At 39.9% G+C, this 16,424-nt stretch overlaps 1 protein-coding gene across 2 annotated transcripts; it reads right to left on the reverse strand.

Moving 5' to 3' along the window:
* Window positions 1–5,342: 5,342 nt before the first annotated feature.
* LOC109202905 (uncharacterized) lies at window positions 5,343–15,584 on the reverse strand. Of its 2 annotated transcripts, none has more exons than XM_019361589.2 (2): window positions 15,081–15,584; window positions 5,343–7,390 (listed from the first exon to the last, which is right to left on the reverse strand). In XM_019361589.2, exons 1-2 carry the CDS (start codon window positions 15,562–15,564, stop codon window positions 5,889–5,891), a joined length of 1,986 nt encoding a protein of 661 aa, XP_019217134.1. In that variant the 5' UTR covers window positions 15,565–15,584; the 3' UTR covers window positions 5,343–5,888. The 2 variants fall into 2 exon arrangements, with proteins under 2 accessions (XP_019217134.1, XP_019217135.1); XM_019361590.2 differs by lacking the exon at window positions 15,081–15,584 and adding an exon at window positions 7,391–7,892 and having other exon boundaries at window positions 5,343–7,198.
* Window positions 15,585–16,424: the final 840 nt, after the last annotated feature.

Here is a 16,424-nt window from a genome sequence, read left to right on the forward strand (position 1 = left end):
GTCTGTCCATGCAGGCAAAGCGGTGGGGCTTGAGCCATGCTGGAATGTAGTGATGTGTTCAGCCGTAACTGCTGCCCTAAAAGGGTCTAATGTGCCTGGATATATGGGTGGGGCACTTCTTCTATCCATCAAAGTCTGTTACCATAATCTTAGATTCATGGGAAAATTCAGAGAAATGAGCCTTCATGCTGTTTTTGTAACCTGTGCTGCTGGTACATAGCCAGTAAGCCATAAATACCTAAATCCAAGCAGTGCAACGATGGGAACATAACACTGTTAAGCTTAGACTTTTGGTTCCTAGATACTCTACTCCTAGTAAAACAAGAAGAAAAAAAACAATTTTGATATTATGATAAACTGTGTGGCACCTTGAATGAAGCTTTAAATCTAATGAAATTCTTTTAAAGGCTGATATTGTGTTCATAGCTAGAGATTGTATAGAAGTGAGTATTTGCCCTCCTATAAAGGCCAGGCCCTTGACTGGAGAGCTGAATTAAATTTAGAGTCCATTAGCGGTTTATAGCTGTTGGCACAGTAGCCTGATGGCTCCAGTGTCCTCAAAGTGGGTAATGCTGCCATCATATCATGCTCTCTCCTTCCTCTCCAACCCCCTAGTTCTGTATAAGTCAGAGCAACTCAGTGTGACAGGAAATGACACACAGTTGTGGTCAGAAGTTTACATACACTCGTCATGAATGACATGGCTTTTTGGGTCTTTTAATTATTTTTGAACAGTTCTTTTTACAGGGTGGAATGACACGACTTTAAAAACAAGAAATGGGTACACAAGTTTGAATTTATTTTTAATTTTCTTTAATCCACACATTGTCAAAAGTATACATTCAGGATTAAATCTATACATACACCCCCACTAACATTTGGTGAAATGTCTTTTACAAGTTTCACCTTTACTGGACACTTTTGGTACCCAACAGGTTGACGTCAAGTTTTTGGGAAAGCCCTTTCTCTCTCTCTCTCTCTCGCTACATATATATATATATATATAACAAATAACCTTAAAACGTGTTTTTGGGTTAATAGCGACAATATATCCATAAGAACTCCAAGGTGAAGAAATACAGACAGGCTTTGAATGCTGCCTGGTTTTCATTGTCGCTAATAAAGTCTCGTACAAACGTCAGCTAACGACAGGAGCGAGAACAACCTGGAAAGCCTTAACATAGATAAAATAAATATAACCTTGATAAGAACTAAAGTCTTTTGTTGTTATTTAGTTATTGTATTTTGTGGCGTGGTGGCGGGGAAAGAGCTCAGGTCTTTTAATTAAGATGTACTAGCAAAAGGGAACGTGAGACGAGCTGATTGGTGGAGTCGCGGAGTCGTTAACTGCCACACACTGGCAGACAGACGGCTGTATCCCAATTCAGGGGCTGCAGCCTTAAAGTACGCAGCCTTAACGGTCCACAAGGGCCGCGTACTCAAAGACTGCTAAGGCCGGAAGTGCGAGACTTGTGAAATGGGACGGTCTAGCCTCCGTCGCGCTGCCCAGGTTGCCTAGCAAGCATGATACTAACAGCTAGAAACGTTTCATACAGCATTATTTGACAGAAACGAAGGAGAAAACCTTTTGTTCATGTGTTTGTTTGTTTCTACATGAGCTTTGATTTGATAAGTATCTGAGCTTGAGACCACGGGACTGTGAAATTATGATTATTGGGCTTCATTTCTGTACTGAACAGTCATTTAAAGATTAGCTAGTAAATAACAATTACCTACTGTTGTTCATGAGACTAAAGTCATCTTACTTTGGTAATGTAAATATAATATGGCCAATATTAAAGTTATTATTTCAATCATTATTAGTTATTACAGCAGTGAATGAACTCTGTTTCAAATACTGAGCTTCAGTAAAGATTCAAGCTGCATTTATTTATATTTCCTGTCACCTTAAATCTTCACTCAAAGACAGGTTCCTTTGACACTGTATATATAAATGTATTATATATAAGAGACAAATATTGTTCTTTTAATATGTTGGCATTACTACATTTCTCTCAGTGCTTACTTTAAATATCCATGAAATCATCACATTCTCTGTCAGATTAAGGTCAACTATTGAACGGCGTATATTTTAAAGTAAAGGCTTTAAAACCAAGTTAGTACAAATATCGCTAATGTCACATAACTTTGCCGACATGTGGCCAACAGCAATGTTTTAATGTTCTTCGTTATTAAACATTTGCACATAAATAAGTGACATAATATTCAGTACTTACTTTTAAGAGTTTACTCTTCGGGCGCCCCTCTTCTGCCGTTTTTTTGGAGGGCAAAATTATCCACACCAACCGCCACGCTATGCATTCTGGGATATGTTGGGCCACGACGTCTACACTGCCACATCCTTAAAATTCAGGGAAATGAAGGACGCATTTGAGGGCCGCATTTCGAGCAGCCTTTGTCGCGTCGCTGTGACGTAATCGGCCTTAAAGTGCGGCCTTTAAGGCTGCAGACCCTGAATTGGGATACAGCCGACCATTCTGATGAGACAGAGGGAAAAGAGGGGGTTTGGGGGATGGGCTGGGAAACGTGGAGATCAATGTAAGTTCTGTTTGTGACATGTAGAAAATAGTAGCACTGTATTTTATTGGGTCACTACAAACTGTTTTCAATGTTTTTAGTGAATTTATTATAGAGAAGGCCTGCAGGCCAGGGATGTGTTGCTAATCCTTCGTTCACCTGTGAGAAATCACAATTATTGGCCTTATTTTAGTAAATAAGCTTAATTTTAGGACAAGAAGCCATATAAACAACTTTTACCAGAGATACATGAGAACAAAATAGAAATATCCAACATTTATCATGTATAGATTTCATGAGTATGACCTTTGACCTGTTTCAGGTTGAAAACAATATATGTTAAGAGTATAATCATTATTTACTCAGAAATCATTAATTAATCAGTAAGTTTATGATCATAACTCATTTATATAACCCCCCCCCCCCAGTGAAACAGTATGTAACACTGAAGTGTGTAATGTTATCTCAAGTCGAACTATACGTCATGTAGGTTGGCACCAAGTGACACTTCATTACATTTCTCATTTAATGTTTCATGTACTCTATTTTGGGAGTCCTGCATTTATCTAATAACACATAGGGTGATCTGAGCCCAAGTAATCAATATAGTAAGGTTTGTGTTTGGATACCATGTCTGGCACAGCATCAAAGGTTTCATAGTGCAAGACAGATGGTACCTGTGCCCTAAAGTCTTTCAGGTCAGAGTGACCTGCTAATGGTGGTGAACAAAGGAACTGGAATTTACTGACTTTTCAGAGTTGACCACCTGCCAGAGATGAGATCAAGGAAATTTAGAGAGGATGGGTGTAGTAGACCACTACCTATAAAAGTAGGGGCCCCAGAGGGTCCGGTGGGCTTGCCTTTGGTTGTATTCAAGTCTGTCTGTCTATCGCTTAACCACAGCATGGGGCACTTTTTGTCCATTTTTCATCTATGCTCCAATTAGTATGCTCTTGACACGTCTCGTGAGGGCAAGAAAAACTGACAAACAAACCTAAACTGGAGAAAAGCTAAGGATAACAAATAACCTGTGGATGGAAACATGGGCAAGGGATGAGGAACCAGCAGACATGGGGAAACAGGCAGAAGAAACACAGCGACGCACAAGGAACGACACGCAGACAGACCAGCAAGGAGCAGAAGGAAGCACACACTAAATATACACACAAGGTAACGAGGGAAATGCACAACAGGAGGGAGACACAGCTGAACCTAATTAGACATGACGAGGCAGGGAGGAAGCAAAACAGAATATGCTGACAAAGGACAAGGACTATCAAAATAAAACAGGAAGCTTGACAGAGGAAATTCAAAAAAACTAGAGGTGGGACACAGGGAAGACGTAGTGACAGAGGACACCAACTCTAGACATATAAGCTAAAACGCAGTGACTGGGGAGACATGGGCAACAGAGACTTAACACAGGCAAGGATAAATACCAAGGGAAGAAGAACTAAGATCACTAAGACTTAAGAAATAAAGATAACCAAACCCAGGAATACAATACTCAAACATATTAACACAGAACCTGAAACACAACCGTGGCAGCTTTCCCTCTTAAACCACAGCCTTCCCTTAGTGTCTTAAAATATCTTTTCCTGTGATTCCTGTCATGAAGCTGTGTCTCCATGTTTTTTGCGTGTTTTGGTTTAGAAAAAACTTGAGTTTATTCTAATGTACTAATATAATTCTATTATTATGATATAGCAAGTTTCAGTTAGCTTTGCACAAAAATAGCGAGTAGAAATGTCATTGAAATATCTAATTTTACTCTCTTTACTATTTTGAGTACATTGCAGAGCCTGTACTTTTCACCTTTACGTAAGTAAAGAAGTTGAATCAGTACTTCAGAGTTTACTGGAGCATTTGTTAATACTAGTATCTGTAATCTGCTGCTCAGATAAATAAAATGTTTTATTTCAAAAAATAAAATTGACTTTCCTTTTTTACCTGACCTGTATTCTCTTTTTCACTAAATATTTCTTATTACCTGTTGTAGTGTGTGCTAGAAATAAAGGCTGGGCGATGTGAGGAAAATCTATTATCACAATAATTTTTTGGCTATATCATGTCTGATCTCCCTTCTTCTCTTCTTCATCTCTAGGTTTGTGCTCCCTGGCCCGACTTTGTCCTCCTCTTTCTCACACGCTGCTGAATTTATCCTGGTGTGTCAGAGGTGGAAAGCCATAAGAATGAACAATAAATATAACTGAAGCTTTTTTGGTTGTTATTTAATTATTGAAGTCTGTGGGGTGGAAGCGTAAAAAGAGCTCATGTTATTTAATTAAGTGGTACTAGCAAACATAGGGAACATACAAACATCTGCAGCCATGCAGCTGCACTGCTTTTAAAGTTGAGTGAGGATGGGAAGAACAGACAAAGAAACCACATGCTCAAAAATAAACAATAAATTGACCTCCCCAAAGGGATTAATAAAGTTCTATTCTATGCTCTACGTTAGAGACCTGTTTTAATTCGGATAAGTCCCTCTGAGAGTAAAGGCAATCTCCAGCAGGTCTGAGCTAAGGAAACAAAGTACACTAATGTAGTTATAACGTAATGAGACGTTATAGATATATATGTAATTATACGTTATATTGAGCAGGCTACTGCCCACACTAAACTGTGACTATCACCAGGCAATCTGGGGGTGTTTCCTAAATCACTAGCAGGTGCGAAACTTCTGACAGAGTGAACAGGATGTATGCAGGTAAACTCCAGATTGACATGAGCTGATCGGTGGAGTCGTGGGGAAAATATTGGCTTGTGATCTACGTTACAGAAAGACAGAGAGAGGTACAACACCAGATGGAAGGCTTTTTATTTACACACTAAACTAATCTGATATTCCATTTTCAGCAAATTCAAAGCAAATGAAACGAAACACAAAATGTATTTTTATTTCATTTTATTTTATTTCATTTTATTTATTTTTTGTTTTGTTTTTTTGTTTTGGCGCTGTTTCTTAACTTAAAATGTCCTGTTGTAATTGGACATTTTAAGTTAAGAAACGGTGCCAAACCAAAAAAAACCCCCACTTCCCTCAAGGTGTATTATTGCAAGGTCAAGACCATGCAATAATACACAGAAACTCCAACCCCCTACGAGCAAGCACTTTGGCGACAGTGGGAAGGAAAAACCCCCTTTTACAAGGGGGAAACCTCCAGCAGAACCAGGCTCAGGAATGGGGTGGCCATCTGCTGCGGCCAGTTGGGAATGAGGGAAGGAAGGCAGGTGAAAAAGAGTGGTTATTTTTAACCACTCTGGTTTTAAAACTAAATTTCAATGAGATGGCACACTTTAAATAAATATTTTAAGCTATTTTAAGACACGCACGTGTCAGTTAAATTTTAGCGTGCAAATGAGAAAATCCTAGAGATGACATTTCGTCTCTTCAGCTTGGCATGTTTTTTGAAAGCATTGACAATTATGTCGTCAACCATTGGGTTGCTTAACTTCATGAACTGTCCTGGAGAATCCCACTTTTCATGGAGATCATTGTATACTGTCAAGCTGAGTTCTTCAATGTTCTCTAGGGAGATTTTATAATTTTTGGACAAAATTTTGTTCCAGATCTTTTGGCTAAGCCTCTGTACAATGAAGTCAGTTGTTCCTGAATGCCATGTCGTCGTCTCATTTAGTTCGGCCATACTGTGTATTACCAGGTCTCTAGTGAATTTTTCCACAAGTTCCCAGTACTCGTCCCGGTTTTTAGATACACTGAGTACTCTTTTTGGTAATCCCAGCAGGTGTTTGGTGAAGATTGGAACAGTAATGCTATCAAGCTGTTCCCTCAGACTAAAAATCAAATATTTTTCCTTGCATTTGTGTGTTTTGCAAAGATCCTTTAAAATGGCCTTGTGGATATTTTTTAGGCTTTTTGGAGATAGATCCAAATGTTTGCCATTAATTTCTGGCCAGATTTTCTCAAGCAGGCGATCACCAATGCAGTCAGGAGTGAGGCGCTCTGTGAAGAGCTTGTGTTTAGAGGCGACGTTGTCTATGGCCTCTGAAACCACTACCTGAATAACTTTGTTGACACACAACTTTTCCTCGCTCAGAGAATCAGATAGTGGACTGATCTGAGAAGAAGTTAAAGACTCACTGTCACTGAGGAATCCCTGAAATCTGGGGGTTGCCTCATCTTTCAGTCCTCGACTTTCTGTTTCATCTCTGTAGCTTGAGTTGTCTACACATATGCAGCCTACAACTGGTTGAGCCTCCAATCCTGGAGTTTCTCCCTGGTCTTCTACAGAGCGTTCGCCTAGAGAATCAGGTAGTGGACTGATACTAGAAAAAGTTAAAGACTCAGTGTCACTGTGCAGCTCAGGTACTTCTAGCTTCACAGGCTTTTCCAGGGGACAAGACTTTGTTTTGTCAAAGTCTTTTGTATCAGCTGTGAAGTTTTTCTTCATACAGCTCTTTTTTGGCTTTACTGTGGCTGGTGTTTCGAGTTGTGTGTTTGAATGACCCACAGATATGCAGTCTAGGGCTGGTTGAGCCTCCAGTCCTGGAGTTTCTACGTTTACATTATCACTGTGGTCATCTACAGAGCTTTCATTCAGGATGCTGTCCTTTGCTCCTGTATCCTCTGTTTTCTCAGGGCAGTCTGCGCCCACGGACTGAAGACAGACCTCAGAGGCCTGCATGGAGGTTGGATCTCCATTCTCCATGCAGTCTAGGGCTGGTTGAGCCTCCAGTCCTGGAGTTTCTACATTTGCATTATCACTGTGGTCACCTACAGAGCTTTCATTCAGGATGCTGTCCTTTGCTCCTGTATCCTCTGTTTTCTCAGGGCAGTCTGCGCCCACGGACTGAAGACAGACCTCAGAGGCCTGCATGGAGGTTGGATCTCCATTCTCTGTGGGTTCCCTAGTTGATCTCACTAACATTTTAGTAAACTTCAGCATGTCTGTTAACAAAGTGGAAAGCAGATGAAAGTCACAGTACTCTGGTTTGAACGGTACCAGAGATTGCCACTGTGGTACAATTGTACCAAAAAAGTGGTTGATGAGTAACTCCCAAGTTTCCACTGAGGTGTAAGTGAGTGGAGTAGTCATGTTGAAGTTTGTATCTGTACTTTTTAAACTCTGAATTGGAGAATTGGGATTCATTTGATGTGTGGTTGGAGTTGTGCTAGACATGTGTGCTCTTTGTTAACTAAATGCGCTTAAATTATACTTGCTGTTCTGATGCATAAATGCTTTGTGAACTGAGCTTTACTGGAATGGTGGAGGGTTATTTATGGCCTCGCATGCCATAAGCCACGCCCACCTCGAAGAAGGCTTTGATAGATCAAAGCAGGCAGCCAGTGACGTTACACGCAGTTCTTGGTCCGAAGAAAACTCTGTTTAAAGTTAAAAAAAAATAATTTAAAATTCTGTTTAAAGTAAGTATTAGCTCTCATATGGCTCATTTATCAATAACAAATAGCCTTAAAACGTGTTTTTAGGTTGCGACAATATATCCATAAGAACTCCAAGGTGAGGAAATACAGACAGGCTTTGAATGCTGCCTGGTTTTCATTGTCGCTAATAAAGTCTCATACAAACGTCAGCTAACGACAGGAGCGAGAACAACCTGGAAAGCCTTAACATAGATAAAATAAATATAACCTTGATAAGAACTAAAGTCTTTTGTTGTTATTTAGTTATTGTATTTTGATATTATGATAAACTGTGTGGCACCTTGAATGAAGCTTTAAATCTAATGAAATTCTTTTAAAGGCTGATATTGTGTTCATAGCTAGAGATTGTATAGAAGTGAGTATTTGCCCTCCTATAAAGGCCAGGCCCTTGACTGGAGAGCTGAATTAAATTTAGAGTCCATTAGCGGTTTATAGCTGTTGGCACAGTAGCCTGATGGCTCCAGTGTCCTCAAAGTGGGTAATGCTGCCATCATATCATGCTCTCTCCTTCCTCTCCAACCCCCTAGTTCTGTATAAGTCAGAGCAACTCAGTGTGACAGGAAATGACACACAGTTGTGGTCAGAAGTTTACATACACTCGTCATGAATGACATGGCTTTTTGGGTCTTTTAATTATTTTTGAACAGTTCTTTTTACAGGGTGGAATGACACGACTTTAAAAACAAGAAATCGGTACACAAGTTTGAATTTATTTTTAATTTTCTTTAATCCACACATTGTCAAAAGTATACATTCAGGATTAAATCTATACATACACCCCCACTAACATTTGGTGAAATGTCTTTTACAAGTTTCACCTTTACTGGACACTTTTGGTACCCAACAGGTTGACGTCAAGTTTTTGGGAAAGCCCTTTCTCACTCTCTCTCTCTCTCGCTACATATATATATATATATATATATATATATATATATATATATATATATATATAACAAATAACCTTAAAACGTGTTTTTGGGTTAATAGCGACAATATATCCATAAGAACTCCAAGGTGAAGAAATACAGACAGGCTTTGAATGCTGCCTGGTTTTCATTGTCGCTAATAAAGTCTCGTACAAACGTCAGCTAACGACAGGAGCGAGAACAACCTGGAAAGCCTTAACATAGATAAAATAAATATAACCTTGATAAGAACTAAAGTCTTTTGTTGTTATTTAGTTATTGTATTTTGTGGCGTGGTGGCGGGGAAAGAGCTCAGGTCTTTTAATTAAGATGTACTAGCAAAAGGGAACGTGAGACGAGCTGATTGGTGGAGTCGCGGAGTCGTTAACTGCCACACACTGGCAGACAGACGGCTGTATCCCAATTCAGGGGCTGCAGCCTTAAAGTACGCAGCCTTAACGGTCCACAAGGGCCGCGTACTCAAAGACTGCTAAGGCCGGAAGTGCGAGACTTGTGAAATGGGACGGTCTAGCCTCCGTCGCGCTGCCCAGGTTGCCTAGCAAGCATGATACTAACAGCTAGAAACGTTTCATACAGCATTATTTGACAGAAACGAAGGAGAAAACCTTTTGTTCATGTGTTTGTTTGTTTCTACATGAGCTTTGATTTGATAAGTATCTGAGCTTGAGACCACGGGACTGTGAAATTATGATTATTGGGCTTCATTTCTGTACTGAACAGTCATTTAAAGATTAGCTAGTAAATAACAATTACCTACTGTTGTTCATGAGACTAAAGTCATCTTACTTTGGTAATGTAAATATAATATGGCCAATATTAAAGTTATTATTTCAATCATTATTAGTTATTACAGCAGTGAATGAACTCTGTTTCAAATACTGAGCTTCAGTAAAGATTCAAGCTGCATTTATTTATATTTCCTGTCACCTTAAATCTTCACTCAAAGACAGGTTCCTTTGACACTGTATATATAAATGTATTATATATAAGAGACAAATATTGTTCTTTTAATATGTTGGCATTACTACATTTCTCTCAGTGCTTACTTTAAATATCCATGAAATCATCACATTCTCTGTCAGATTAAGGTCAACTATTGAACGGCGTATATTTTAAAGTAAAGGCTTTAAAACCAAGTTAGTACAAATATCGCTAATGTCACATAACTTTGCCGACATGTGGCCAACAGCAATGTTTTAATGTTCTTCGTTATTAAACATTTGCACATAAATAAGTGACATAATATTCAGTACTTACTTTTAAGAGTTTACTCTTCGGGCGCCCCTCTTCTGCCGTTTTTTTGGAGGGCAAAATTATCCACACCAACCGCCACGCTATGCATTCTGGGATATGTTGGGCCACGACGTCTACACTGCCACATCCTTAAAATTCAGGGAAATGAAGGACGCATTTGAGGGCCGCATTTCGAGCAGCCTTTGTCGCGTCGCTGTGACGTAATCGGCCTTAAAGTGCGGCCTTTAAGGCTGCAGACCCTGAATTGGGATACAGCCGACCATTCTGATGAGACAGAGGGAAAAGAGGGGGTTTGGGGGATGGGCTGGGAAACGTGGAGATCAATGTAAGTTCTGTTTGTGACATGTAGAAAATAGTAGCACTGTATTTTATTGGGTCACTACAAACTGTTTTCAATGTTTTTAGTGAATTTATTATAGAGAAGGCCTGCAGGCCAGGGATGTGTTGCTAATCCTTCGTTCACCTGTGAGAAATCACAATTATTGGCCTTATTTTAGTAAATAAGCTTAATTTTAGGACAAGAAGCCATATAAACAACTTTTACCAGAGACACATGAGAACAAAATAGAAATATCCAACATTTATCATGTATAGATTTCATGAGTATGACCTTTGACCTGTTTCAGGTTGAAAACAATATATGTTAAGAGTATAATCATTATTTACTCAGAAATCATTAATTAATCAGTAAGTTTATGATCATAACTCATTTATATAACCCCCCCCCAGTGAAACAGTATGTAACACTGAAGTGTGTAATGTTATCTCAAGTCGAACTATACGTCATGTAGGTTGGCACCAAGTGACACTTCATTACATTTCTCATTTAATGTTTCATGTACTCTATTTTGGGAGTCCTGCATTTATCTAATAACACATAGGGTGATCTGAGCCCAAGTAATCAATATAGTAAGGTTTGTGTTTGGATACCATGTCTGGCACAGCATCAAAGGTTTCATAGTGCAAGACAGATGGTACCTGTGCCCTAAAGTCTTTCAGGTCAGAGTGACCTGCTAATGGTGGTGAACAAAGGAACTGGAATTTACTGACTTTTCAGAGTTGACCACCTGCCAGAGATGAGATCAAGGAAATTTAGAGAGGATGGGTGTAGTAGACCACTACCTATAAAAGTAGGGGCCCCAGAGGGTCCGGTGGGCTTGCCTTTGGTTGTATTCAAGTCTGTCTGTCTATCGCTTAACCACAGCATGGGGCACTTTTTGTCCATTTTTCATCTATGCTCCAATTAGTATGCTCTTGACACGTCTCGTGAGGGCAAGAAAAACTGACAAACAAACCTAAACTGGAGAAAAGCTAAGGATAACAAATAACCTGTGGATGGAAACATGGGCAAGGGATGAGGAACCAGCAGACATGGGGAAACAGGCAGAAGAAACACAGCGACGCACAAGGAACGACACGCAGACAGACCAGCAAGGAGCAGAAGGAAGCACACACTAAATATACACACAAGGTAACGAGGGAAATGCACAACAGGAGGGAGACACAGCTGAACCTAATTAGACATGACGAGGCAGGGAGGAAGCAAAACAGAATATGCTGACAAAGGACAAGGACTATCAAAATAAAACAGGAAGCTTGACAGAGGAAATTCAAAAAAACTAGAGGTGGGACACAGGGAAGACGTAGTGACAGAGGACACCAACTCTAGACATATAAGCTAAAACGCAGTGACTGGGGAGACATGGGCAACAGAGACTTAACACAGGCAAGGATAAATACCAAGGGAAGAAGAACTAAGATCACTAAGACTTAAGAAATAAAGATAACCAAACCCAGGAATACAATACTCAAACATATTAACACAGAACCTGAAACACAACCGTGGCAGCTTTCCCTCTTAAACCACAGCCTTCCCTTAGTGTCTTAAAATATCTTTCCTGTGATTCCTGTCATGAAGCTGTGTCTCCATGTTTTTTGCGTGTTTTGGTTTAGAAAAAACTTGAGTTTATTCTAATGTACTAATATAATTCTATTATTATGATATAGCAAGTTTCAGTTAGCTTTGCACAAAAATAGCGAGTAGAAATGTCATTGAAATATCTAATTTTACTCTCTTTACTATTTTGAGTACATTGCAGAGCCTGTACTTTTCACCTTTACGTAAGTAAAGAAGTTGAATCAGTACTTCAGAGTTTACTGGAGCATTTGTTAATACTAGTATCTGTAATCTGCTGCTCAGATAAATAAAATGTTTTATTTCAAAAAATAAAATTGACTTTCCTTTTTACCTGACCTGTATTCTCTTTTTCACTAAATATTTCTTATTACCTGTTGTAGTGTGTGCTAGAAATAAAGGCTGGGCGATGTGAGGAAAATCTATTATCACAATAATTTTTGGCTATATCATGTCTGATCTCCCTTCTTCTCTTCTTCATCTCTAGGTTTGTGCTCCCTGGCCCGACTTTGTCCTCCTCTTTCTCACACGCTGCTGAATTTATCCTGGTGTGTCAGAGGTGGAAAGCCATAAGAATGAACAATAAATATAACTGAAGCTTTTTTGGTTGTTATTTAATTATTGAAGTCTGTGGGGTGGAAGCGTAAAAAGAGCTCATGTTATTTAATTAAGTGGTACTAGCAAACATAGGGAACATACAAACATCTGCAGCCATGCAGCTGCACTGCTTTTTAAAGTTGAGTGAGGATGGGAAGAACAGACAAAGAAACCACATGCTCAAAAATAAACAATAAATTGACCTCCCCAAAGGGATTAATAAAGTTCTATTCTATGCTCTACGTTAGAGACCTGTTTTAATTCGGATAAGTCCCTCTGAGAGTAAAGGCAATCTCCAGCAGGTCTGAGCTAAGGAAACAAAGTACACTAATGTAGTTATAACGTAATGAGACGTTATAGATATATATGTAATTATACGTTATATTGAGCAGGCTACTGCCCACACTAAACTGTGACTATCACCAGGCAATCTGGGGGTGTTTCCTAAATCACTAGCAGGTGCGAAACTTCTGACAGAGTGAACAGGATGTATGCAGGTAAACTCCAGATTGACATGAGCTGATCGGTGGAGTCGTGGGGAAAATATTGGCTTGTGATCTACGTTACAGAAAGACAGAGAGAGGTACAACACCAGATGGAAGGCTTTTTATTTACACACTAAACTAATCTGATATTCCATTTTCAGCAAATTCAAAGCAAATGAAACGAAACACAAAATGTATTTTTATTTCATTTTATTTTATTTCATTTTATTTATTTTTGTTTTGTTTTTTGTTTTGGCGCTGTTTCTTAACTTAAAATGTCCTGTTGTAATTGGACATTTTAAGTTAAGAAACGGTGCCAAACCAAAAAAAACCCCCACTTCCCTCAAGGTGTATTATTGCAAGGTCAAGACCATGCAATAATACACAGAAACTCCAACCCCCTACGAGCAAGCACTTTGGCGACAGTGGGAAGGAAAAACCCCCTTTTACAAGGGGGAAACCTCCAGCAGAACCAGGCTCAGGAATGGGGTGGCCATCTGCTGCGGCCAGTTGGGAATGAGGGAAGGAAGGCAGGTGAAAAAGAGTGGTTATTTTTAACCACTCTGGTTTTAAAACTAAATTTCAATGAGATGGCACACTTTAAATAAATATTTTAAGCTATTTTAAGACACGCACGTGTCAGTTAAATTTTAGCGTGCAAATGAGAAAATCCTAGAGATGACATTTCGTCTCTTCAGCTTGGCATGTTTTTGAAAGCATTGACAATTATGTCGTCAACCATTGGGTTGCTTAACTTCATGAACTGTCCTGGAGAATCCCACTTTTCATGGAGATCATTGTATACTGTCAAGCTGAGTTCTTCAATGTTCTCTAGGGAGATTTTATAATTTTTGGACAAAATTTTGTTCCAGATCTTTTGGCTAAGCCTCTGTACAATGAAGTCAGTTGTTCCTGAATGCCATGTCGTCGTCTCATTTAGTTCGGCCATACTGTGTATTACCAGGTCTCTAGTGAATTTTTCCACAAGTTCCCAGTACTCGTCCCGGTTTTTAGATACACTGAGTACTCTTTTGGTAATCCCAGCAGGTGTTTGGTGAAGATTGGAACAGTAATGCTATCAAGCTGTTCCCTCAGACTAAAAATCAAATATTTTTCCTTGCATTTGTGTGTTTTGCAAAGATCCTTTAAAATGGCCTTGTGGATATTTTTTAGGCTTTTTGGAGATAGATCCAAATGTTTGCCATTAATTTCTGGCCAGATTTTCTCAAGCAGGCGATCACCAATGCAGTCAGGAGTGAGGCGCTCTGTGAAGAGCTTGTGTTTAGAGGCGACGTTGTCTATGGCCTCTGAAACCACTACCTGAATAACTTTGTTGACACACAACTTTTCCTCGCTCAGAGAATCAGATAGTGGACTGATCTGAGAAGAAGTTAAAGACTCACTGTCACTGAGGAATCCCTGAAATCTGGGGGTTGCCTCATCTTTCAGTCCTCGACTTTCTGTTTCATCTCTGTAGCTTGAGTTGTCTACACATATGCAGCCTACAACTGGTTGAGCCTCCAATCCTGGAGTTTCTCCCTGGTCTTCTACAGAGCGTTCGCCTAGAGAATCAGGTAGTGGACTGATACTAGAAAAAGTTAAAGACTCAGTGTCACTGTGCAGCTCAGGTACTTCTAGCTTCACAGGCTTTTCCAGGGGACAAGACTTTGTTTTGTCAAAGTCTTTTGTATCAGCTGTGAAGTTTTTCTTCATACAGCTCTTTTTTGGCTTTACTGTGGCTGGTGTTTCGAGTTGTGTGTTTGAATGACCCACAGATATGCAGTCTAGGGCTGGTTGAGCCTCCAGTCCTGGAGTTTCTACGTTTACATTATCACTGTGGTCATCTACAGAGCTTTCATTCAGGATGCTGTCCTTTGCTCCTGTATCCTCTGTTTTCTCAGGGCAGTCTGCGCCCACGGACTGAAGACAGACCTCAGAGGCCTGCATGGAGGTTGGATCTCCATTCTCCATGCAGTCTAGGGCTGGTTGAGCCTCCAGTCCTGGAGTTTCTACATTTGCATTATCACTGTGGTCACCTACAGAGCTTTCATTCAGGATGCTGTCCTTTGCTCCTGTATCCTCTGTTTTCTCAGGGCAGTCTGCGCCCACGGACTGAAGACAGACCTCAGAGGCCTGCATGGAGGTTGGATCTCCATTCTCTGTGGGTTCCCTAGTTGATCTCACTAACATTTTAGTAAACTTCAGCATGTCTGTTAACAAAGTGGAAAGCAGATGAAAGTCACAGTACTCTGGTTTGAACGGTACCAGAGATTGCCACTGTGGTACAATTGTACCAAAAAAGTGGTTGATGAGTAACTCCCAAGTTTCCACTGAGGTGTAAGTGAGTGGAGTAGTCATGTTGAAGTTTGTATCTGTACTTTTTAAACTCTGAATTGGAGAATTGGGATTCATTTGATGTGTGGTTGGAGTTGTGCTAGACATGTGTGCTCTTTGTTAACTAAATGCGCTTAAATTATACTTGCTGTTCTGATGCATAAATGCTTTGTGAACTGAGCTTTACTGGAATGGTGGAGGGTTATTTATGGCCTCGCATGCCATAAGCCACGCCCACCTCGAAGAAGGCTTTGATAGATCAAAGCAGGCAGCCAGTGACGTTACACGCAGTTCTTGGTCCGAAGAAAACTCTGTTTAAAGTTAAAAAAAAATAATTTAAAATTCTGTTTAAAGTAAGTATTAGCTCTCATATGGCTCATTTATCAATAACAAATAGCCTTAAAACGTGTTTTTAGGTTGCGACAATATATCCATAAGAACTCCAAGGTGAGGAAATACAGACAGGCTTTGAATGCTGCCTGGTTTTCATTGTCGCTAATAAAGTCTCATACAAACGTCAGCTAACGACAGGAGCGAGAACAACCTGGAAAGCCTTAACATAGATAAAATAAATATAACCTTGATAAGAACTAAAGTCTTTTGTTGTTATTTAGTTATTGTATTTTGTGGCGTGGTGGCGGGGAAAGAGCTCAGGTCTTTTAATTAAGATGTACTAGCAAAAGGGAACGTGAGACGAGCTGATTGGTGGAGTCGCGGAGTCGTTAACTGCCACACACTGGCAGGCAGACGGCTGTATCCCAATTCAGGGGCTGTGTCCCAATTCAGGGTGTGCACGCTTGAAGTACGCACAGTACGCGTACTACGTACGGTGCGTACTACAAGTACGGGAAGTGCGGAAGTGAGAGGCTTGTGAAATGGGACGGTCTAGCCTTCGTCGCGCTGTTCAGGTTGCCTAGCAAGCATGATACTAACTGCTAGAAACGTTTCATACAGCATTATTTGACAGA

The sequence above is a fragment of the Oreochromis niloticus genome, linkage group LG7 (genome assembly GCF_001858045.2).
Source record: "Oreochromis niloticus isolate F11D_XX linkage group LG7, O_niloticus_UMD_NMBU, whole genome shotgun sequence".
NCBI lineage: Eukaryota > Metazoa > Chordata > Actinopteri > Cichliformes > Cichlidae > Oreochromis > Oreochromis niloticus.

What these genes read in the sequence shown, in the direction of transcription:
- LOC109202905 (XM_019361589.2), bottom strand. Translation starts at nt 15,564, where the DNA reads ATGTCTAGCACAACTCCAACCACACATCAAATGAATCCCAATTCTCCA. An exon ending in AGACTGCATGGAGAATGGAG is followed by an intron (nt 7,391 to 15,080) that starts ATCCAACCTCCA and finishes CAGAGAATGGAG; the next exon opens with ATCCAACCTCCATGCAGGCC.